A 25,900-nucleotide genomic window follows, 5' to 3' on the forward strand; every position below is an offset into this window, starting at 1 on the left:
CTATTCCAGGGTACTGGAGAGGAGGGTCCGGCCGTTAGTCGAACCTCGGATCCAAGAGGAACAATGCGGTTTTCGTCCTGGTCGTGGAACACTGGACCAGCTCTATACCCTCCGCCAGGTGCTTGAGGGTTCGTGGGAGTTCGCCCAACCAGTCCACATGTGTTTTGTGGATCTGGAGAAGGCGTTCGACCACGTCCCCCGAGATGTCCTGTGGGGGGTGCTCCGGGAGTACGGAGTCCGAGGTCCCTTTTTGAGGGCTGTTCGGTCCTTGTATTCCCGGAGCAGGAGTCTGGTTCGCATTGCCGGCAGTAAGTCGGACCTGTTCCCGGTGCACGTTGGCCTCCGGCAGGGGTGTCCTTTGTCACCGGTTCTGTTCATCATATATATGGACAGAATTTCTAGGCACAGCCGGGGGCCGGAGGGGGTCCGGCTTGGGGACCACAGAATCTCATCTCTGCTATTTGCGGATGATGTGGTTCTGTTGGCCCCATCAAGCCTGGATCTCCAGCGTGCACTGACACGGTTCGCAGCCGAGTGTGAAGCAGCTGGGATGAGGATCAGCACCTCTAAATCCGAGGCCATGGTTCTCCACCAGAAAAAGGTGTCTTGCCCCCTCCAGGTCGGTGGAGTGCCCTTGTCCCAAGTGGAGGAGTTTAAGTATCTTGGGGTCTTGTTCACGAGTGGGGGAAAGATGGAGCGTGAGATCGACAGGCGGATCGGTGCAGCGTCTGCAGTTATGCGGACGTTGTATCGGTCCGTCGTGGTGAAGAAGGAGCTGAGCCAAAAAGCGAAGCTCTCGATTTACCGGTCGATCTTCGTTCCTACCCTCACCTATGGTCATGAACTATGGGTCATGACCGAAAGAACCAGATCCCGGATACAAGCGGCTGAAATGAGCTTCCTCCGTAGGGTGGCTGGGCGTACCCTTAGAGATAGGGTGAGGAGCTCAGTCACCCTTAGAGATAGGGTGAGGAGCTCAGTCACCAGGGAGGAGCTCGGAGTAGAGCCGCTGCTCCTCCACATCGAGAGGAGCCAGCTGAGGTGGCTCGGGCATCTATTTCGGATGCCCCCCGGACGCCTCCCGAGGGAGGTGTTCCGGGCATGTCCCTCCGGTAGGAGGCCTCGGGGCAGACCCAGGACACGCTGGAGGGACTATGTCTCTCGGCTGGCCTGGGAACGCCTTGGGGTGCCACCGGAGGAGCTGGAGGAAGTGTCTGGGGCGAGGGAAGTCTGGGCAACTCTGCTCAGACTGCTGCCTCCGCGACCCGGCCCCGGATAAAGCGGTAGCCAATGGATGGATGGATGGATGGGAGAAGGACAGCAACCCGAGGGCCGCAAGCCCCAGGTTGGGAACCAATGGTGGTGAAGTGAATGCAGGGCTCCTCGCTTCCAACCACTCATTGGGCGAACCTGACCCAGACACTGCAGGTGTCCAAAATTCAAACAGCCTTCCAACTGACTGCCCTTCACTTCTAATTCTGGCTTTGTCTCTGCCTCACCGGGAAGACCAAGAGAGCACAAAGTGGACCACAGAACCAAACCACGGTTCAGCCCGCTGGCGAGCAGAACACACCGTTTGGACTATGGTAAATGGTCTAGATTTCTAACCACACTGAAGTAGTCCCAAAGCGCTTTACATATCAGCTCATTCACCCATTCACGCACCAATGGGACAGAGCTGCCATGCAAGGCGCTAGTTGACCACTGGGAGCAATTTAGGGTTCAGTGTCTTGCCCAAGGACACTTCGACACATAGACCGGGATCGAACCTCCGACCTCTCACTCCGAAGACGACCACTCCACCACCTGAGCCACGGTCGCCTCTATCCTTTATATCTTTTCCCTTTCCTTTTTTTGGATCCTGGGAACCAGACACGAAGCCGCATTGTGTTTCATGTGCTGCTGATAAGCATCTTTTGTGTACGCGCGTGAACAAAGGATGTAAGTTTTGGATTCTGGTTTTCCACCTCAGAACAGGAGTTCCTGTTGAGCTTCCGGCCCACTGGATCTCTATGTGGAGAACCGAGTCTCAGAGCTCAGCCGAGCCAGAACTTTCCTCCTCTCTCTTTCTCTCTCTCTCTCTCTCTCCTTCATCAATCCCTCGTGCATGTGCACGCCCCATGCGTATCCCGCTGCCGCTTTTGTTAACTGATCGAGATAAGCTCTTCACATAGTTACAGTTAGCAACCAAACTGCTAACTTGTGCCGCTGTGATACATCCGTATCGTCACCAGAGTTTGACTGCATGTCTCAACATCCAGTTAAACTCCGGCGTCACAGTAATAATTCTGCCCTGGCGAGACCACTTGCTCCAAGCGTCCTGCGTGCCTGAGTGTGACAGATGTTTATCTGGTCGCCGAGCAACCGCCACACTCCCAGAAAGAGCGAGTAAAACGCCTATAATTAAATTTTTTCATAAATTAATTCCAGGGATTTATTACTTTCAGTAATATATTACTTACAGTAATTTTTATGCTAATAACCAACCACAAATGCCAACATATACATATATTTATATTGTATACATCTTGTATTTGTTCAGTTATTTGCTTTTAAATAACCATAATATATTTGATGTTTGGTTCGTTCAATGTCAACTGGTCCTACAATTTGTCCTTGTGACCCATCCCTCCGAAGAGGGGGACACTTGCCCTTGGACTTTCGGGCATCTCATCATCAGAGGTTTCACTGTATTTGTTTTATGTTTCATTCCATACATTTTTTCCATTTTTTATAACAGGAGATTGTTTTTAGCAATGCAGTCTGTTCAAACGAAATGGAAAAAAGATTGTCTCATAAATGTCTGACTTTTTGTTGGTTTTTCCCATTGAACCGAAGCTGTAACAAACCCTAACCCCAGCACTGAGGTAGGTACCAAACCTTGACCTCCACACCGAGGTACATATTGAAACCCACACTGAAATCCATACCAAACCCTAACTCCCACACCATGTTGGAGCACAGGGGTGTCCATAAAGTGCACGTCGCACCAGGACACCCTAGGCCGGAAGTCAATGATAGACTTTGTGGTTGTGTCATCTGATCTCTGGCCACGTGTCTTGGACACTCGGGTAAAGAGAGGGGCAGAGCTGTCAACTGATCACCACCTGGTGGTGAGTTGGATGCACCGGACCGGGAGGAGGCCGGATAGACTTGGCAGGTCCAAACGTGTCATGAGAATCTGTAGGATACACCTGGCCTAGTCCTCTGTCCGCACAGTCTTCAACTCCCACCTCCAGAAAAGCTTCTCACGGACCCCGGGAAAGGATGGAGACAGGGTCACAGGGTCTCTGGCGCCTGTCGTGGCGGCAACCCCCGAACCCGGTGGTGGAAACCAGGAGTAAGGGATGCCGTCAAGCTGAAGAAGGAGTCCCCACATGGAAAGAACCTATATAAACATATATGTTTTAATATAGGTTTTGATATAGCTTTGGCATATATGTGACATATATAAAATTGGCCGTTTTCCTATATGTTATGTACATATATGTACATATATGTGTGCATACATGTGCGCATATATGTACATATATGTATATAACATATAGGAAAACGGCCAATTTTATGTCACATATATGCCAAACCTATATGCGCATGTATGCACACATATATGTACATATATGTACATAACATATAGGAAAACGGCCAATTTTATATGTCACATATATTCCAAACCTATATGCGCATATACGCACACCTATATGTTCCAATATATGCAAACCTATATGCGCATATATGCACACCTATATGCGCATAAAATATAGGAAAACGGACCATTTTATATATGCCACATATATCCTAACCTTTATATAGGTTATTTCCATGTGGGCCCACACTGGATGCTGTTATTTGCTCAGTGCCCCTAGCGAGAATTGAACCAGGGTCTCCCGTGCACCAGTCCGTTGCCTTGCCACCTGAGCTATCAAGCCACTATGTATATGTATATATATATATATATATATATATATATATATATATATATATATATATATATATATATATATATATATATATATATATATATATATATATATATATATATATATATATATATATATATATATATATATATATATATATATTATATATTATATATATATAAAAATATGTACCTATCTGTGCATATAGGTCCATATATGTGCATAAAATATAGGAAAATGGCCAATTTTATATATGTCACATATATTCAAAACCTATATCAAAACCTATATTAAAACATATATGTTTATATAGGTTCTGTCCATGTGGGACTTTCCATATATGCAGCATATATATTGTCATATATGTGCATTTATGCTGCATATATGCACATATATGACAATATATAATTGTTGCACCATATATATGCTGCATATATGCACATATATGCAGCATATATACTGTCATATATGTGGATATATGCAGCATATATGTGCATATATGCAGCATATATTGTCATATATGTGCATATATGCAGCATATATATGGTCATATATGTGCATATATGCAGCATATATATGGTCATATATGTGCATATATGCAGCATTTATGTGCATATATGCAGCATATATATTGTCATATATGTGCATATATGCTGCATATAGGTTTCATATATGTGCATATATCCTCATATAGGTTCTTTCCATGTGGGTCCTATTGGGCGTTGTTAGCTCAGAGGACTCCCGAGGCAGCTGACCGGTACTGGCAGGCCAAGCGTACTGCAGCCGGGGTCTGGGAGGAGTTCGGGGAGGCAAATATGGCAGCCCAGAGAAAATTGTGACAAACCGTCTGGCACCTCAGGAGGGGGAAGCAGTTTTTCACCAATACCATTTACGGTGGAGGTGGGGAGATGTTGACCTCAACTGGAGATGTGATTAGGCAGTGGAAGGAATACTTCGAGGACCTCCTCCATCCCACCATCACATCTTCCATTGAGGAAGCAGAGGCTGGGTTCTCAGAGGTGGACTCGTCCATTACCCACGCTGAAGTCACCAAGGTTGTTGTGAAGCTCCTCGGTGGCAAGGCACCGGGAGTGGATGAGATTCTCCCAGAGTTCCTTAAGTCTCTGGATGTGCAGGGACTGTCGTGGCTGACTCGTCTCTGCAACATTGCGTGGCGGGCGGGGACAGTACCTCTGGACTGGCAGACCGGGGTGGTGATCCCTCTCTTCAAGAAGGGGGATCGGGGGGTGTGTTCCAACTACAGAGGGATCACACTCCTCAGCCTCCCCGGGAAAGTCTATTCCAGGGTACTGGAGAGGAGGGTCCGGCCGTTAGTCGAACCTCGGATCCAAGAGGAACAATGCGGTTTTCGTCCTGGTCGCGGAACACTGGACCAGCTCTATACCCTCCACCAGGTTCTCCTGATGGTGGAACACTGGACCAGCTCTATACCCTCCACCAGGTTCTCCTGATGGTGGAACACTGGACCAGCTCTATACCCTCCACCAGGTTCTCCTGATGGTGGAACACTGGACCAGCTCTATACCCTCCACCAGGTTCTCCTGGTGGTGGAACACTGGACCAGCTCTAGACCCTCCACCAGGTTCTCCTGATGGTGGAACACTGGACCAGCTCTAGACCCTCCACCAGGTGCTTGAGGGTTCATGGGAGTTCACCCAACCAGTCCACATGTGTTTTGTGGATCTGGAGAAAGCATTCGACCACGTCCCTCCAGATGTCCTGTGGGGGGTGCTCCGGGAGTACGGAGTCCGGGGTCCCTTGTTGAGGGCTGTTCAGTCTTTGTATTCCCGGAGCAGGAGTTTGGTTCACATTGCCGGCAGTAAGTCGGACCTGTTCCCTGTGCACGTTGGCCTCCGGCAGGGGTGTCCTTTATCACCGGTTCTGTTCATCATATATATGGACAGAATTTCTAGGCACAGCCGGGGGCCGGAGGGGGTCCAGTTTGGGGACCACAGGATCTCATCTCTGCTATTTGCGGATGATGTGGTTCTGTTGGCCCCATCAAGCCTGGATCTTCAGCGTGCACTGACGTGGTTCACAGCCGAGTGTGAAGCAGCTGGGATGAAGAGCAGCACCTCTAAATCCGAGGCCATGGTTCTCGACCGGAAAAAGGTGTCTTGCCCCCTCCAGGTCCGTGGAGTGGCCTTGTCCCAGGTGGAGGAGTTCAAGTATCTTGGGGTCTTGTTCACGAGTGGGGAAAGATGGAGCGTGAGATCGACAGGCGGATCGGTGCAGCATCTGCAGTTATACAGACGTTGTATCGGTCCGTCGTGGTGAAGAAGGAGCTGAACTGGAAGACGAAGCTCTCGATTTACCAGTCGATCTATATGGACTTTCTGTGCAATACTTTATAATGTGCAATATAATTTTTACTTCCACCCACAATGTGAACACATCTGTATATAGTGTCATATTTATTTCCTGTAAATTACACACAACATATTGTATTGCTCTCAGGACTGTGTCAGGAGGTAGGCTGAGATCTGGGCGGTCCCGTTCCACACCTGTGGCCAATTGCAGTCATTACCCTGCCAGTAATATATGTCCCGTCTGTGTGTGTGTCAGTGTTGGTCTGTTAGTCATCCATGTCTCGCCCGTTCTGTCCAGTGATTTGGAGTCAAGTCTGCTGCGCTCCTCAGGTCGAGGAGCAACCTGCAACTCGTCGGTTTGTGTTGTCCTTGTGAATAAAAGACTTGATTAAACTCAGCCTGCCTCCAGAGTCCTGCACTTGGGTCCTGTCTGCTATCCGTGACAGAACAGACCAACCCCATTATGGACCCAGCGGACTCTAATCACCAGCTGCTAGGAGCAGTTGGGAGGCAGGAGAGCCGGCTCATGCAACATGATGAGCAGTTGGCTGGATTAACGGCGGGTCTCCACGACCTTTCACATCGACACACGTCAGTGGAGATTCATCTGAACCAACTCACCGGTCAGCTCCAGCAGCTCATCACTCGCCTCTCGGTCCCAGAGGTTGGGGTTGCTCCTCCCGCCGCGGTGCCACCTGCAACTGCTACCGCCGCGGTGCCGCCAGCTACTGCTGCCGCCGCAGTGCCGCCAGCTGCTGCCCCCGTCGTGATGCCGCCGTCACCGCTCTCAAGCCCAGCGCACTTCTTGGGGGACTCCGGAGACTCGCCACCCTTCCTGGTCCAGTGTGGTCTCCACTTCGAGATGCAGCCGGGGGCGTTTCCAACAGAGAGGTCGAAGGTCGTGTACATCATCTCCCACCTGTCCGGCAGAGCGGAGGCTTGGGCCACCGCTGAATGGAACCGCCAATCCCGGCTGTGTGACTCGGTGGACGAGTTTGCGGAGGCGCTGTCAAAGATCTTCGATCGGCGTCCCGGTGGACAGGAGGCGGCTCGAGCACTGGCAGCGCTGCGTCAGGGCAGAGGATCGGTGATCGATTACGCAATTGAGTTCCGCACACTCTCCGCAGACTGCGCCTGGAACGATGCGTCACTGCGGGACACTTTCCTCTACGGGCTGGCCAGCCCGGTTCGCGACCAGCTCTTCCTGAGGGATCTCCCCGACGACTTGGACTCCCTCATTGCCCTGGCGGTCAAGATGGAGAATCGTCTGACGGTCCGTGATCTCCTGAGGCAGACTGACCAGCAGGGAGGAGAATCCAGGAACGCACGGGAGGAGCACGCCCCTCTCCGCCCCGCCTCCCAGCAGGAGCAAGTCCCGAGTGCTGTACAGCTTCCGGAGGAGCCGATGCGACTTGGCCGCACCAGCATGTCCACGCAGGAGCGGCATCGGCGCCTGACCAGCGGCCTGTGTCTGTACTGTGGTCAGCACGGGCACAGAGCTGCAGCGTGTCCTTTTAAAGGGACAGGCTCACCTGGGTTAAGGAGGGCCCCGGTGAGTCTTAAGAACTCCTCTACTGCACCTTTAAGAAGACTCACGCCGGCTCAACTGAGGTATGCCGACACCACGTTGGACATTGAGGTTTTCATTGACTCTGGTGCAGATGAGAACTTTATGGACCTTAAGTGGGCTGAGAGACACAATATTCCCACTGAACTGTTATCATTGCCCTTAAAGGCTTTTGCTTTGGATGGACGTAAGATATTCTCTATTGATAAGAAGACTCTTTCTGTTCAGTTATTGTTTGGTCCCTCAGCTGAGCAGGCATTTTCTGAGCTCAGGGCCAGATTCACCTCTTCTCCCGTGCTTTGTATTGCGGATCCAGGACGGCAGTTTGTGGTGGAGCTGGATGCTTCAGATGTCGGTGTCGGGGCAGTGCTCTCTCAGCGCAGCAGTGAGGATGGGAAGCTGCACCCTTGTGCCTTTTTCTCCAGGCGGCTGACCCCGGCCGAGCAGAACTATGACATCGGCAATCGAGAGCTCCTGGCCATCAAGTCTGCGTTGGAGGAGTGGAGGCATTATCTGGAGGGCGCAGAGCACCCGTTTGTGGTGTGGACCGACCATCGGAACCTAGAGTACATCAAGTCAGCCAAGAGACTAAATTCTCGGTAGGCCTGGCGCGCGCTGTTCTTTACGAGGTTTGACTTTGTGGTGTCGTATCGCCCTGGGTCTAAGAACATTCAAGGTTCAAGGTTCAAGGTTCAAGGTGTTTTATTTGTCATTTCAACAGCAATAGCCAGGTTTCACAGTGTAATGAAATTATTACTTTGCCGTCTACCCTGGTGCCGACATACATAAATAAATAAGTATATACACAAGAAAATAGAATAAAATAAATAAAATAAAATAACAGAGCCGTGCAAAACAGTGCAAAATATTAGTTAGAATTCAGAAGCTGTTCAAAAGTCTGATGACAAAGGGGAAGAAAGAGTTTTTCAGTCCATTCGCTTCTGAACCTCCGGCCTGAGGGCAGAAGGTGAACAGTCTGTGTTGTGGATGGGGGGGGGGGGGGGGGGGGGGGCAGCTCTACTGTGGACCCTGTGCTGGTAGAGGCTCTGCAGAGAGGCAGTGGTGTTCTGCTGATCCTCTCTGCAGGCCACTGCGCTCTGCCACAGTAGTGTTGCCGTACCAGGTGAGATGCAGCTGGTTAAGGTGTCTCAACCACACTGTACAAGTTCCTGAGTATCCTGGGAGACATGCCCAATGTCTTCAGCCTTCTCAGGAACGTGAAGCCTGATGCCTTTTCCCGGGTCTTTGAACCAAATCCTGCTCCTCGTTCCCCAACGGCAATCTTACCCCCTGACCTGTGTGGTGGGGGCGGTGACGTGGGAGATTGAGGAGCAGGTTCGGCGGGCTCTGGAGGGGGTGACTGTGCAGCCAGGTTGTCCTCCTAATCGCCTGTTTGTGTGTTCCCCTGTACGGTCTAGTGTTATTCAATGGGCCCACACTAACCTTCTGTCTTGTCACCCAGGAACTCAGCGCACCATGTTTGTGGTGAAACAGCGTCTCTGGTGGCCAGGAATGAACAGGGAGCTTTGTGAGTATGTCCGGGAGACCTGTCCATTGACTTTGTCACTGGCCTCCCAGACGCAGAAGGGTCTACCACCATCCTCACCGTAGTGGACCGGTTCTCTAAAATGGCCCACTTCGTGCCCCTAGCGAAACTCCCATCAGCCAAGGAGCTGGCGGAGGTCATGCTCACGCAGGTGTTCCGTCTTCACGGGTTCCCGCGGGACATTGTCTCTGACAGGGGGCCTCAGTTTGTGTCTCGGTTTTGGAGGGAGTTTTGCAGGCTGTTGGGTACTACGGTGAGCCTTTCGTCCGGGTACCACCCAGAGTCTAACGGCCAGACGGAGAGGGTGAACCAGGAGCTGGAGTCCATCCTTCGTTGTCTGGTCTCTGACAGCCCAGCTGCTTGGTACAGGCAGTTAGTCTGGGTGGAATACGCGCACAATTCCCTTCCCTGTTCGTCCACTGGGCTGTCTCCCTTTGAGTGTGTGTATGGGTACCAACCTCCTCTGTTCCCTGCCCTGGAGTCGGAGGTTAGTGTCCCGTCAGCTCTGGCGTTGGTGCGGCGATGCAAGCGCGCTTGGCTCAAGGCCAGAGAGAAGCTCTTGCAGTGTTGTGCAGAACGCAAGAGGCTTGCAGACCGGCACCGGGTTCCTGCACCAACTTACGCTGTTGGTCAGCGGGTGTGGCTCTCCACCCGGGACCTGCCTATCCACTCAGACACGAAGAAGCTGGCGTCGAGGTTTATTGGATCTTATCCAATAGTCAAATTTGTTGGCCCCTCTGCCGTCCGCCTTTGACTGCCCCGCTCGCTTCGTGTCCACCCCACCTTTCACGTCTCAAAGGTTAAGCCCCCTGGTTCCCTCCTCAAGAACCCCTCTCCATCCCCATATTGTAGAGGGTCCTGTTCCACACCTGTGGCCAATTCCAGTCATTACCCTGCCAGCAATATATGTCCTGTCTGTGTGTTTGTTCAGTGTTGGTCTGTTAGTCATCCATGTCTCGTCCGTTCTGTCCAGAGTTCAAGGCTGCTGTGCACCTCAGGTCGAGGAGCAACCTGCAACTCGTCGGTCTGAACTGTCATTGTGAATAAAACACTTGATTAAACTCAGCCTGCCTCCAGATTCCTGCACTTGGGTCCTGTCCGTTATCCGTGACAGACTGGACTGTGCACCTTACCTCCTTTACACCCCCACCCTGCTTCTTGCACTATTTTCCTTACTATGCTTTTTACATATTCTGCACTTTTTTTTCTTAATATGTTTCTTACATATTCTGTACACTGTTGCACTGTTGCTGGAGTTGTTTTTAATCTCATTGTACCTGGTATAGTGACAATAAAAGGCATTCTATTCTATTCTATTCTATACAATAAAAGGCATTCTATTCTATTCTGATCTTGGTCTCTACCCTCACCTATGGTCATGAACTATGGGTCATGACCGAAAAAACGAGATCCCAGGATACAAGCGGCTGAAATGAGATTCCGCCATAGGGTGGCTGGGTGCACCCTTAGAGGTAGGGTGAGGAGCTCAGTCACTCTTAGAGATAGGGTGAGGAGCTCAGTCACCCTTAGAGATAGGGTGACTGAGCTCCTCACCCTTAGAGATAGGGGGAGGAGCTCAGTCACCCTTAGAGATAGGGTGAGGAGCTCAGTCACCCTTAGAGATAGGGTGAGGAGCTCAGTCACCCTTAGAGATAGGGTGAGGAGCTCAGTCACCCTTAGAGATAGGGTGAGGAGCTCAGTCACGAGGGAGGAGCTCGGAGTAGAGCCGCTGCTCCTCCACACCGAGAGGAGCCAGCTGACAAAATGAACGCAATTCAACTAAGTAACAAACCCGTACTAAACCATGACCCCCACACTGAGGTACGTACCAAGCCATGACTTGTGTGTACTGTTACATTATTTTAATTGGGGTTAGTCATCTGTTTTTTAAAGAACTAATGAATATCTGTTTTGGTCTTGATCCCTGGTCTAGGTTTGGATCACTGCAACCTGAGATGGATCAGACCTGAGTTGAGATGACTGAGTGGACAGAGCAGATGAAGCCATCGGGTACATACCGTGTCCAGTTCCTTCTCCAAGCTGCAGTTCTCCAGTTTTCCACTGATCCCAGCAAACTCCAGTGGGTACAGGGAGTTCAGCTCCTGAATCCAGTCTGACACATTGTTGATGGAAATGCTGTCCTCTGCCAGGTTGAAAGTGTTCATCAGCAGGATGCGAGACCTGGAAGAACAACAGGAAGCATTACAGAGGAACCATGAAGTTCATCCTTTCATACTAACACTTAGGGCTTTTCCACCAAAAATAACCGGGAGCTAGTTCAGGGTTGGTGCCAGGGCCAGTTTGTACACGACATCACCAAAGAACCAGTTGGTTTTCCATTGTCAATGGAGCCAAGTGAAAGATACGTCATTGCGTCACTCCAAAACGTGGTACATCACTGATTTCACCAATTTCGCTGTTACGACCCAGTCTAGGGGAATAGATGCAAGACAAAATTGTAAAGGAAGTGAGGGATACAAAACTTTGTCCCAAAAACAAATGCGGAAAAATACAAATTAGATGCAAATTCAAATATGGCTTTATTAACAGAAAGAGGCCTGCTTTCCAGGTAAAAAGGGTCTTAAGCCAAAACAAAACAAAGATAGTGCTGGATATATAAAATGTAACAATTATCACCACAATAACACCAGAGGAACGCCACCAGTTCAGGGACAAAACACCCCGCTTCCTAAATATCAGGCATTCTCGTTTAATGGCTGGTACTTCAGAAGGTCAAATGAGATAGGACATCAGCCAACCCATTTTCTGTACCTTTTTTGTATCAAATTTCCATATTAAAATCCTGGAGTAACATGGACCATTTCATGAGTCTCAGGTTGGCATTTCTCATCTGGGTCAGAAACATACAGGAACGAGGAAAAAGACTGTATTCATCGGTTTGGTCCGGGTCGCTTATCTAGTTTGGCCTTAACCTCGGATGCAGATCAAAGAGCCAGAAAATAATATTCTCAATATTTAGAGTCTCCTCATATCTCTATTGGTGTTTTTCACATCCTTGTTTTAGTCCGGAGCCCCAGAGTGGCTGGAGAGAGAAAAAAATTATTACGTGAATGAGTTTGTGGCTTATTTTTCTACATTTGTATATAACATTGTAAATTTCTGATCCTTTAACTTTCTTTCTGGACGTGTCTGAATCAAATGCTTCAACATCAGGAGGAATGGAGGTGTAGAATGATAGAACACAGCTCTACAGCCGTTTATAATGGAAACCTATGTAAACACGCTGATTTCATTTACAGTAGTATGCAGTTTGTTTTTAAGTTGCTGATGAACCAAAAGTCAGGCTTTATTGTCAAGAATTTCTGTGGGGCAGAAAATAGTTGTGTCTCAGAGCAGAGCAATGCAGCCTCATGCAGACCTCAGCCCGCAGTCATAACGCCAAACAAGACCTTGAAGAGAAGCTAGTAACAATGCAACAATGATGTTACAATGACAACGTGAAAAAAACAATGGAAAACTGCTTCTAAATTATATATCCAATGCAGCTGACAAGATAGCGCAGTTCGAGCTGGAGGACTCTATCATCCCCACTCGCTATTTTTTTCTCTGTAACCACTCTGGAGCTCAGTGTTCACTGTAGATTTGAAAGTGTCGATTCAGCGTCTGTTCCACCTCATAGGTAGCGATAACTCCAGCAATAACTCCACCCCCAGCTGATGACGTGTCAGGCCCCGCTCTGATCCAGTAACAAAACTATCTTTTTGATGGAAAAGCCCCCAATTTCCTCCCATCTTCATCTTCACACACACACACACACACACACACACACACACACACACACACACACACACACACACGCACACACACACACACATGCACACACACACACACACACACACACACACACACACACACACACACACGCACACACACACACACACACACACCTCTCCAGGCAGTTCTCGAAGTTGACTGTTGCCTTGAAGCCATAAATGGAGAACGTGACGAGGCAGGCAAAGACGGAGGTTCCACTGTTGATCATCGACACTATGATGGCCTGGCGCTCAAAGTTGTTGTTGTATTGGTTGTAGCTGGCGAACGCTATGAGAGAACCGAAGCCCAAACCCAGAGAGAAGAAGATCTGCGTGGCTGCATTGATCCACGTAGTGGGGTTGGTCAGCTCCTCCATCTAAACACACACATGCAAACACTCGTGTAAAGCACACACACACACACACGCACACACACCCGCACGCACGCAAACACGCACGCACGCACATACACACCTTGGGTGTGACCATGTACTTGACTCCGTTGATGGCGCCATGCAGAGTGAAGCCGCGGATCAGGTAGATGAAGAGAACGATGTATGGAAATATGGCTGTGAAATATACCACCTGCAGGGGAGAGAGAGAAGTTCAAAGTTATATGGCTGTTGCAAAATCAAAGATAATCTGCAACACATATCTCAAAACTGTCAGTTTTGTTTCGATAAACATTTTTCAAACTCAAGATTTGTGAAATTTAAACATGAAAAATGTGTGTTCAATTTAAATACTTAAAAGCATGAACTAATCAGAGAGTCAAAAGCACAACATTCAAGGAAAATTAAAGCTGCAAGCAGCCTGGGTAGGGACCTCATACTCTGGCCTGTTGAGGTCTGCCCAATCATGACTTATGGGCCGTTTACATATTGATTAAATACACATTATGAAAGCCTTGATAAACAAATACTTTTATTTTGAAGGAGTTGTGGGAATTTATTTTGAAAGCCAGCTAAGCCCTAGCTTGAAGGTTTTGGGTGCTATTTCTGATAAACATGGACTTTTATCATGAAGGAATTAGGGTTTTTTATTTTGAAAGATAGCCAAGCTCTGATCTAGTTGAACCCCTCATTTCAAACAAGGACTTATACTTTGAAAGAGTATGGGGCTTTTACTTTGAAAGCCAGGACATGCAGGTGAACCACTCACAGTTTCATTGATGTCGTGCTGCACAATACTGGATGTGAATTGCGCAACACTGTTTTACCAAGCTGTAGTTAATGACATCATTGAGAGGGAGAGAGAAGAGGATTGTAAGTTAACTTTTTGCAACACAAGTCCTTACAGACCCTGCAACGTTGGCCCAATCATTTCTTGAGAGGAAAATTTGTTGTCTTGGGTTTGAAAGCAGTCAGACTTATACTTTAGACAGTAGGGCCCTCAGTTTGGTGCAGACCAATGATTCTCCCCCCATTAAAAGTTCATTATAAAAAAAAAAAAAAACAAAGAAAATCTTGGGAAGAAAACATATGACAACATTTTTGTCTCTTGTCAAAAAGGCCATGTGTTATAGATTTAGCCCCACATGAGTTATATCGTCTTGTTTTGCAGGTTCTTTCTCGTTTCGGATCTGCTCACAAGGTTTAACCACAATCACCACTTTTTTCACAAATTACAAGTTTTTCCTGAGATTTTTTTCTTTTTCCCATGAATTTGAATGAGAGGAGGCAGGCTGTAGGAGTCAGGGTTTGGAGTTTTGACAGCTAATAAAATCCAAACTGCTTGAATACTTACAAAGTTGTACAGAAGTTTTCATCAAAAGTGTCTCCTCTGTCACTTGATAGTGTGTTGAAGCAATATTTGCCCTCTGAGGAGATAACTTTTATGCAAGGGTCAAATTGGGGCAGATATCTTATATTGAAGGAAAAAATGTGGATTTCCTGTTGGATTTAGGTCAGGGCTTTCAGCATGGGATTTTTAGGTCTTGATTAAGTGAGCTTTGACTTAATCGCTCTCCGATATTCCTACAGGCCTTGGTGGCTGTTTTACCTCGCGCCAACGAGGTAGCACATTTTGGTTTAACCCTAACCCGAACCCTAACCTCTGGGAGTGAAACTGTTTTTCTCCATTTTGTAAACATTTTCACCATTTGATGAGTATGCCACATTTGGTGAGTTTTTGAGCTTATTTTCAGGATCAAATTTTAGTTGATTTACGCATCAGAAGAAGATGTAAGAAACACTCCAAATACAATAGGGTCCTTGCCTCTAACGGGGTTTGTTGGGAGCATTGCCTTTCGGAATGTGTCCTTAAATATACAAAAACAAAGTTGTGAAATGTTGAATGCGAAGGAAATAAGGTAACCCTGACCCTGGTGGAGATTACTGCTGAGAGAAACAACACTGTTATGAAGAATGAAGGCATCACCTGCTTTTTTAATGAACTCCAGATTGTATTGATTGCATCCAGACTTCCTGATTTCAACATGCTGTGATTGGCTGAGAGGAAGTCCAGCTGACCAGTCCTCCGTCCCCGTGTGGATTCAGAGCCGCGCAGCAAACTAAAGCGTGAGCTTTGCCGACGTTGGCAAGTTGTACCTACCAGTTAACTAAACCATGGTATTCATCAGTGGCAGCAAGTCGTACCTTCCAGCGAACTAAACCGTGATCTTTGCCAGCGAGTCGTACCTTCCAATAAACGAAAGTGCAACTTTCACTGTTGGCAATGAGTCGTACCTTCCCGGTGGATTTCACTCCTCGGACAATGAACAGGTAGGTGAGCGCCCAGGCCAGCAGGAAGCACAGCACCTGGCCCGTGTGAATGCTGCCGCTGGCCTCAATGGACGGAGAGATGTTCAGAGTCTCACGGTAGAAGAAATACTGGGTGGATGTTGCCGTCTCGCACTCCTCCACGTAGCCCGTCCCATTGGAGTTGATTGGGCAGACGGCCCAGGGCAGCGTGGCCTAGGGGGTTCACACAGTATGGGTTGATCTCAGTTCATGCAGCAGGAGAAGGTGCTCAGTAAACAGATGTTAGTTGGAGCTCACTTGAAATGAATTAAACAGGTACCAGAAACTCCAGGCATTGATGACATTGTAATACAGACAGAGATAGAGCGACGCCACCACGCTGGCCAGACCTGCAAGAAGAACATCACATGAGAATGCAACTCTTCAGAATCGCACTGTTAATGTTCAGCAGCACTATCTTACTCTGTCTCACTCTGTTGCACACCGTCACACTCCATCACACACCAGTGATGTTCACCAACACTGTAACATTATAAAGCCAGCACACACTACAGGATACTCGGGCCAAATCTTGCCCCGATCTCCACTCCGAGCATCAGGAGCACAGGCTGATTGTTGGATGTTTGCAAACAATGTTGTGTCTGATTTTCCTGTGGAGTGGAGGTTGCCACGAGTGATTTTGTCCGACCTGCTCAGAATGTCTCGGAAAGAGAGAGATCATTGATAATTAACATGTTCAATATTTGTGAAGAGAAATTCTGTAGCGTGTGCTCTGCTCCCAGAGGAGCTGAGCAGCAGGGTGTGTGAAGTCATATGCACCGGTGTAAAAACCAACCAGGCTAAAGGCAACACTGCAGCAGCAGCCAAAGCCAGAAAGTTTCCGACTTGTTAATTCCTGACTTCATGACATTATATGATATTCATTCTTTGGACAATATAAACAGACCTGCACGGCACTGTGATCATTGAGTTTTACTTTATTTCTTATTCCTCACTGCTGTTCTTTTACTTTATATTTTCCATCAAGTTGTTTTGAGGCTGTTTCCCACATTTTGTGTAGGAATATAGAGTAGATAGCTACCCCTCCTGAAATGTAATACGTATTTTTGTATGTAAGCAGGGACAAAACCTGGAGGCATGCGCAGTGAGTGATTCAAGTGTGACGTCATTGAATGCAACCCAACATGGCAACACCCAGGCTGTAAAGCAAACTTACAGCCTGGGTCACAATAGAAGATCTTTACGCCGCGTCCCAATTCTCCCCCTAAGCCCTTCATCTTACCTCTACCCCTTTGGAATGCGTGTTCACAAGAGTCTGAGGGGTGAGGGGTGTTTCACTACTGTGCAGAGGCGGAGGGGTGAGGGGAAGGGCTAGTCACCCCTCTAAATGGAGCTTTTACAGATGCACACTTTAAACAGAGGGGTATGAGGACATGGCGCCGAAGGACTCGCATTTCACATATATATGCTTCTAAAGTTATATAAGCCTGTTGTGTTTTATACTAGTAAGAAGAGCAGTAGCACTGCCGTCTGCCATATGTAGCTTCCGTGTGTATTTGTTTCGTAGAGACGGTGTTTATAACATTATTATTACACTGTATAGTTCCAAAGTCTTCTAATATGGTGTTTTGAAAACAGGGACCAGAGCAAACCAGGAAGCTCCCCCGCTTTCGCATGGTGGATGAGGAAATATTTCTGAAGTCCAAATACAAAAACTGAAGTTATCCATGTCTCCGTCTATTTCTTTGCCTTGATGTGGAGAGGCAGGAAACGGAACAAAGCACTCAAGCTACTGCAACACGTTGAATTTGGGACGGCATGACGATGCTCCAGCTGGAAAATCAACAAACATCCGTGGTTCAGCTCTGCTGATATAACGGCACCGTAATATGACGTCAAAACTATGAGACGGAGCGAGAGGGGCGGGGATTAGCAGAGGGAGGGGGGGGGGTCCCAAATCTAAGGGCGAAAACTGCCTTTGCCCTCGTTTTGGAGGCGGAGAGCTAAGGGGTAGGCGGAGGGCTAAGGGGTAAGTGTAGGGGTAAGAATAGAATTGGGATTGGCCCTTAATCTGACTTGGACGAGTGCCACGACCGTCTCGTCATATCCAAGACTACACAGACTTCATCTTCAAAGAGGAGCCATGCTGAAAGCTCTCCAACAGCAGCTCCTTCTCCAACCAAATACTTCGAGGACATCCTGGACAGCATCAACACCAAACTGTCTAGCTTCGATGCTCAACCAGCCCTGGTGAAGGTACTCCACCATAAGTTTCAAGCTCTGGAATTCAGCCAACAGCAGATGGCCAAACTGACAGCAGAGAGCCAGGGGCTGAGAGACGAGGTGAAGTTGCTTTGCCAGGGACTGAACGGACTGACTAAGGAGAACAAGAAGATGAAGGAGTCCATCCTGGATCTTCAAAGCAGGAGCAAGAGAGACAACCTCGTCTTCGCGGGACTTCCAGAACGCGAGGAGGAAAACGTGGAAACATCGCTGGGAGGATTCATGCAGGAGCTCCTGAAGCTTCCTGTGGACACCGTGAATAACATCACCTTCACCCCCGTCCTCCGTCTGGGAGGGAGACGACAGGACAACCAGCGCCCCCGTCCACCACCTGGGAGGGAGACGACAGGACAACCAGCGCCCCCGTCCACCGCCTGGGAGGGACACGGCAGGACAATCAGCCCCCCGTCCACCACCTGGGAGGGAGACGACAGGACAACCAGCGCCCCGTCCACCGCCTGGGAGGGAGACGACAGGACAACCAGCGCCCCGTCCACCGCCTGGGAGGGACACGACAGGACAACCAGCGCCCCCGTCCACCACCTGGGAGGGAGACGACAGGACAACCAGTGCCCCCGTCCACCACCTGGGAGGGAGACGACAGGACAACCAGTGCCCCCGTCCACCACCTGGGAGGGACACGACAGGACAACCAGTGCCCCCGTCCACCACCTGGGAGGGAGACGACAGGACAACCAGCCCCCCGTCCTCCACCTGGGAGGGACACGACAGGACAACCAGCCCCCCGTCCACCACCTGGGAGGGAGACGACAGGACAACCAGCGTCCCCGTCCACCACCTGGGAGGGACACGACAGGACAACCAGCGTCCCGTCCACCACCTGGGAGGGACACGACAGGACAACCAGCCCCCCGTCCACCACCTGGGAGGGACACGACAGGACAACCAGCCCCCCGTCCACCACCTGGGAGGGACACGACAGGACAACCAGCCCCCCGTCCACCACCTGGGAGGGACACGACAGGACAACCAGCGCCCCCGTCCACCACCTGGGAGGGACACGACAGGACAACCAGCGCCCCCGTCCACCACCTGGGAGGGACACGACAGGACAACCAGCGCCCACGGCCCATCATCACTAAGTTTGAACACTTCAAGCGGAAAGAAGTGGTGAAAAGCAAGGAACTGCGAGAGACACGCTTCAGCATTAACAACCAATTTCCGAAGGAGATTTTAGACCGCTGTTGCTTGTTGTTTCCCTTGAGGAAGAAGTTCATTGCTGAAGGATCCCGAGCCCTCATCACTGTGGACAGACTCTATTTTAACAGCCAGTTGTACCGGGACCCCACCGTGACCCCCTGGCTCTACGGATGGTCCTCACCACTGTTCTCAGTTAAATATATATATATATATATACATACTGTCTAGATAGAGCTGCTCAGGTTGGTTTAATCTCATAACAGTTGGAAAATATTTGGATCAGTGTGATAACTGTAAATAATATATGTAGCACAAACAAGTGTATTGTATGTTGTCCCCCAGCCACTCCCCTACCCCTAAGTCCCAAGCTCATTCACACATTTCTCTCTCTCTCTCTCTCTCTCTCGCTCTCCCCCCTCTCTCTTTGAACCACCCTCCCGGTCGTGTACGGCAGCCATACCAACTTCTAAAACAGGCAGCAACATGGGGAGACTCTTAGTCTCTTCCTGTTGCAAGAGCAAAAACTGTTCTGACATTAGAAGACTCTCAATCACATCCTATTGTCTGCCCAAGCTGCTGAATAGGACAAGGGCAACAAAAAAAAAAGACATGATCACTAACCTCATTATTTCAGATCAACCCTACCAATGCGCTTGGATAAAATAAATGCTCTTCGTCGGACTTTGACTGCCCAGCAAGCAGCTTTCACAAAACCACAGCGTGACAGAGAAAACACTGCACGAGCAAGTTATGCGGTGAGTGAATTAATAGCTAAAAAGCTGAAGCGCCATGCCGAGGGAGAGTTGGTGAAGGAGTGCCTCGTAGTCGCCGCAGAGCTGCTTGCACCAGACAAGGTGAAATTAGTTCAAAGCGTAAGCTTGTCACGAAGAACCATTTCAGACAGGATAACCTACATGGCAAAAGATATTGAAAAAACGCTTAAGGACAATGCAAGAAACTTTGAATATTTTTCTCTGGCCTGCGATGAAACAACAGACGTCACAATCACAACGCAACTAGCAGTTTTCGTGCGTGGGATTACAGCTGACTTCCATACGGAGGAGGAGTTGCTGTCTTTGCAAGCCATGCACGATACAACCAAAGGTGAGGGTTTGTTCAAGGAAGTTGTTGCGGCCATAAACACATTTGAACTGACTTTTGAGAAGTTGAGCGGCGTCTCTACTGACGGAGCACCCGCCATGGTCGGTGCACAGAAGGGACTGACTGCGTTAATCAAAAAAGAAATGAGCCGCCTGAATCTGGATCCAAATGACTTAATTGTATGTCACTGTATCATACATCAGGAGAGTCTGTGTCACGTTCCCTGAAGCTAAACAATGTGATGAAAACTGTTGTGTCCATCAGAAATGTCATTAAAAGCAGAGGGCTGAACCAGCGCCAGTTCAAAGAGCTGCTCAGCGAACTCGAGGCAGGGTACGGTGATCTGCTTTATTACTGTGAGGTGCGATGGCTTAGTCGCGCAAATATGCTCTCACGGTTCTACGCACTCCGCGAGGAAGTCAAGCACTTCATGGAGATGAAGGGAAAACCTGTCACGGAGCTCAGTGATCTGTCCTTCCTGGTGGACATTACCAAGCACCTGTCAGAGCGAAACATCAAGCTGCAAGGTCCCGACCAGCTCATCAGCTCTCTACTTTCAAATGTGAAATCATTTGAAGTGAAGTCAAGGCGATGGCAGGCACAACTGGGAAGGAGAAACACTGAGCACGTTCCCACTCTGCAAGAACAACAGCCTGATGTCACAACTGGATATGCTGGAGAGTGTGCAAAACTCAGTCAGGCATTTGATGAGAGGTTTTCTGATGTGAAAAATGTACAAAATGAACTGGACATTTTTGCTGTGCCATTCAATGTGCAACCAGCTGATGTGCCAGAAAACTTACAAATGGAAATAATTGAGTAATAATTCAAAGCAACAATGAGCTGACAGCTAAGTACAACAACCTCCCTCTGCTTGAATTTTACAAGCTGTACGTCGATGCTGAGAAATTTCCCATTCTGAGAAGACGTGCCCTGAAATATGCATCTGTTTGGGACAACATGCCGCTGTGAACAGTTTTTTTCAAAACTGACTCTTGCAAAGACCCGCCTCCGCTCAAGACTGACTGATCCAATCTTGGAAAACCAACTTCGAGTAGCATCATCATCACTGCCATCTGACACCGGACGCCTCGTCAAAGATAAACAGTTCCAGGCATCGCATTAGGTGAGTCTGACATGCATAGACATTATGATCCTCCATCTGTCCTACCGCTGTATTGTATGAACACTAGAATGTATGCTACTAAATTGTAAGGCCCTTGGAGAACTTTGTAAAAGTTGATTTGGCCCTTGAGGTGAAAAAGGTTCCCCACCCCTGTCCTACAGTGTACCTTGCAATGTCCAATTATGCAAATTAGGTGACGATGTCATTTAGACTTCTCTCGACTTTGAGGACAGCCAATAGCTACTTTCCTTACTGAGGAGTTGGCAACACTGAGCTGCTCTCATCACTATGTTTTAAAGTGGGAGGAGTCTGTTAACCTCTGTACAATGCTAATAATGCCTCCCAGCCATGAATGTACTGTGAACATCCAGGAACTCGACGTCTCACCTGAAGAAACATCTGGTAGGATAAAATCTGCTCACTTTACTGAAACACACCTGGACTCTGTCAACTAGTGTTGGAATTCGTACCCGTGTTCCCCTGAATTCCTGCTTGTTCGTTTGATCCGGGAGAGGCAGAAAGAGTTAATTTCTTCAATAGTGAATTTAATAATCACACAAACAAGAGATTACAAAAATGCATATCAGATTATACAATGCTACAAAATTCCATATATCAGAGTTTACATTATACGAGCTCGGACCGTTCTTCCTTGCAGACCCAAGTATATAGGCTGGGTCTACAGTGAAGAAGGGCCCCGTTGCAACGCGGGGTTCATATTTATACATCTGCATATGACACCTCAACCTCACATTGGTCAGTTCCTCGTGATGTATGCGTTGCTATGGTGACGTTGCTATTCCTTTGTCTCTAATACTGCTTTAACCTGGTTCTTCTCAGAGCTTGATGTTCTGTGGGACAAAGTGACCTCTGACCTCTTATCTGTTCCAATCTTACCTTGACCATGTTTTTGAAAAGTAGAGCACTGAGGAGACATCGCCAACCAACTTGGAAAGTCCCTGAACATGAATTTATAGCTTTGTTATTCCCAACTTGGGCAGTGGGAGAAACTCCAGCTGTGTAGAAAGATAGCTGAATACAATATGTTCAGTTGTCAAACCAAAAAACAAATGTTTAACTTCTATATTCCTTCACTCGTTTTATTAGCTCATAACCTGCCAGTAACCTGCCAATACCAGTACTGGTGCTGATGGTAGGAAGATATTCTCAATAGAGGATCTCGTGTTTTTGGTATTAATTAGGGTGACATGTGCCATCACTTTTTTTTTTAAAGTCTGCTCGTTGACTGAGTAGCAGGTTGTTAGTTATTATCAACCAGTGATCCATGCTGCCAGATACAGCCTCTCATTAAACATTCATATTTAGTCTGGAAAAAACAACATTAAAACCAATGAGGAAACGGGACGAGAGAGAGAGAGAGAGAGAGAGAGAGAGAGAGAGAGAGAGAGAGAGAGAGAGAGAGAGAGAGAGAGAGAGAGAGAGAGAGAGAGAGAGAGAGACAGAGAGAGAGAGAGAGAGAGAGAGAGAGCGAGACAGAGAGAGAGAGAGAGATAGAGAGAGAGAGAGAGAGCGAGACAGAGCGAGACAGAGAGAGAGAGAGACAGAGAGAGAGAGAGAGAGAGAGAGAGAGAGAGAGAGAGAGAGTTTTGGAAAAGATGGGCACATTTTCTTGAATAGAAATTGAAAGCTTTATTTGAATTGTGGTTTTGATTCTATAAAAAAATAAATCAGTCTTAGACATCTCACTGGTTACTGAGATTTGATAGTTCAAAACTTGTTAAGTGTAATTTGTGTACAAGACGTGTCAACACACTGAGCAGACAACACATTTTATTCTTTCTTGTCTTTATTTTGTATGTTCGCTGGTGAAGTAATCCAACAGTAAGTAAAAGTACTCTGGTACGTTACTTTTTTATTTTAGTATTTCGAGTAAGTTGCTGATTACATTTTTTGACAAGTAACTTGTAATTGTTTGATTACAGTTTTCAAGTGACCTTCCCAACCCTGACTGTAACACACTGTCTCACACCATCTCACACTGTGTCACACCGCCTCACACATCTCACACCATCTCCATTCATCTCCATTCTGACTTTAGAGTCTCACCATCTCACTATCAAACTGACTAACACTGTCTCCCATCATCTCATTGTCTCACACCATCTCACACTGTCACACCATCTCAAACCATCTCACACTGCGGATGTTCACGAACACTGTGCCACACTATCTTACTGTCACACTGACTCACACCATGTCACACCATCTCACATTGTCTCACACCAACTCACACTGTGTCACAATCATCTCATGTTTGGCACAATTCCACAGCACTTTCGTTGCAGAGCGTTGCGGGGCAGGACGGGTTTTCGTGCGGTCCAACTTCAAAGTTGTGGATGGTATGAAAAGAACCCGCGACCGTCGGGTACAATTTTTTTCCGCAATATTTAATTATTTAATCGGCCGCAAACTTTTGTTGTTGTTTACATGCTCTGCTTGGCTCACTGGTTGATTTGTTAACTGGTGTATTAAAACATCAGCGCGACACAACATCACCTTGGTCTTTTATCAAGGTTGTTAAAAGACCACAGTGTTGTGTCGCTCCTCTCAGGAACAGGAGGAGGAGATTCAACAGAAGCTGGACGCTGCTGTTCACAATGAGAAAGTTTAACCTGAGTCACACGAGAACGCCTTGACGGCCCAGCGGCAGCTTCCACGTCTCCGAGTCGTTCACAACCCCACTTTTTTACCATACTTTTTGTTGTGGGACCAGAGACACAATTGGTCCCGGGTGTGCTTTGCTGTACCGTAACATCTCGCTCTGCTCTGCTCCACCACGTATTGGGTGGTGGAGCAGCGGCTACTGTGTCACACCATCTCACACTGTGTTACGCCATTTCATACTGTCAAACTGACTCACACCATTTCACACTGTTACACCGTCTCACACGTCTCACACCATCTCCATTCTGAAGTAACTTTGTTCTCATTTCCTGAATAAAATGTGTGACAAACACGTTCCTGTTGCATTCAGCTCATCTGAGCAAAGTTCACCAGGCAGTCAATCTGCTTCAAATCGAAGAATTGCACAATGGAAGACATTTTTAATGACATGTAAACACAAACCTGAGACTCTATACTGAGGAAACCAAAGCTTGATAAGTCCACAATAAAACAATGAAAATGCTAATGAAATAAAGCAAACAGACATCAATAATTCTTAGATTCTGACCTGATTCAGATCAGAACTAATCAATCAGCTCTGTGCAACATATCTAAAGTGTTCAGCACTTCACCAGATGACATGTCTAAAGTTTTTACTAATTAAAAAGTGATTCTGAAATCTGTGTCTGGAATCAATTAGTGACTTTAGCAATGTTATCCAGAATATATATTTTGTGGAGCTCAAATCTCTTATGTCCTCTAAACCCATCACAGCTCCTTTTCATTCTGCTGGGGGCCAGCAGTAATTGTATTGCTACCCTCTGATCAAAGCTGGGTCCTGCTATTTGGTTAAAGTGTTGAGTGACAGTATCATCAGCCAATCAGAGTTTGATGTGTTATTGACGGACCGCCTCAGGACCAGCAGAGTTTCTAGCGCGGGTCTGGATGTGGTCATTGAAATGAGCTTTATTGACTAGCCCATGGGCAGGTGGTGTTAAGGCACTGTTATTATCTGCTACTCTGGAGTGATGGCAGCTAATTTAACAGCAAGATGGGATAATACGATAGCGGACCTGCTTTGGGGAACTTTTTCAAGGCGCCTGTTTGCAGAAGAAAAGTAAATTGTGAGTAGAAGAAGCCCGACGCCAGAAATGATGAGCTAACTTAGACCAACAAAGGTTTTTTGCAGCATTTTGCAGCAGGATGATTTAATCTACAAGTGATGGTGAGTGTTTTTTTTTTACTTTCTCTGGATTAGATTGGCGCTGCTGTTGCATTTGGTTCCCCCCCCCCCCCCAGACCCAGCTCCGTGCAAACCTGTTGGAAACACTGGAAGGTGATCTGATGGCGAAGCTGCACAGTGGTGTCTTGATGTGTTGTGGTCGTTAAACATGTCTAAAATGTTCAGCACTTCACCAGATGACATGTCTAAAGTGAAGGCAGGTTTCTATGTGAAGGCAGAGGCTCTTACCTAACCCGCCGAGATAGGGGCTGATTGACGTCCATGCTCCGACGCTTCCTAAACGCATCTTCTGCCCGATGGCGAGCTCCAAGTAGAATAACGGCACACCCTCCACGACCAGCATAAGGAGATACGGAATCAGGAATCCACCTGAAAGATGATAAAGAATCAACCGACTCAGAAAAACTTTCATGAATCTCCTTCAGGCAGAAGACTTTAAGAACAATATCATAGTGTGGTCCAGTGATTCAGAACGTTATGATGTGGTCCAGTGGTGTCATAGTGAAGCCCATCCATCCATCCA

The 25,900-nt window shown here is 47.8% G+C and overlaps 1 protein-coding gene across 1 annotated transcript in view; it reads right to left on the reverse strand.

Moving 5' to 3' along the window:
• Window positions 1-25,900, reverse strand: part of slc6a20 (solute carrier family 6 member 20) — a gene marked incomplete at both ends in the record, with an annotated part of 52,024 nt that overhangs the window by 13,008 nt on the left and 13,116 nt on the right. Inside the window, 6 exons of the mRNA XM_080501268.1 lie at window positions 11,382-11,544; window positions 13,272-13,513; window positions 13,611-13,721; window positions 15,824-16,051; window positions 16,136-16,227; window positions 25,606-25,746. Coding sequence (XP_080357394.1) covers window positions 11,382-11,544; window positions 13,272-13,513; window positions 13,611-13,721; window positions 15,824-16,051; window positions 16,136-16,227; window positions 25,606-25,746 — 977 coding nt within the window. The remainder of the gene's footprint in view (window positions 1-11,381; window positions 11,545-13,271; window positions 13,514-13,610; window positions 13,722-15,823; window positions 16,052-16,135; window positions 16,228-25,605; window positions 25,747-25,900) is intronic.

Source organism: Blennius ocellaris (assembly GCF_963422515.1).
Source record: "Blennius ocellaris genome assembly, chromosome: 8".
Lineage (NCBI taxonomy): Eukaryota > Metazoa > Chordata > Actinopteri > Blenniiformes > Blenniidae > Blennius > Blennius ocellaris.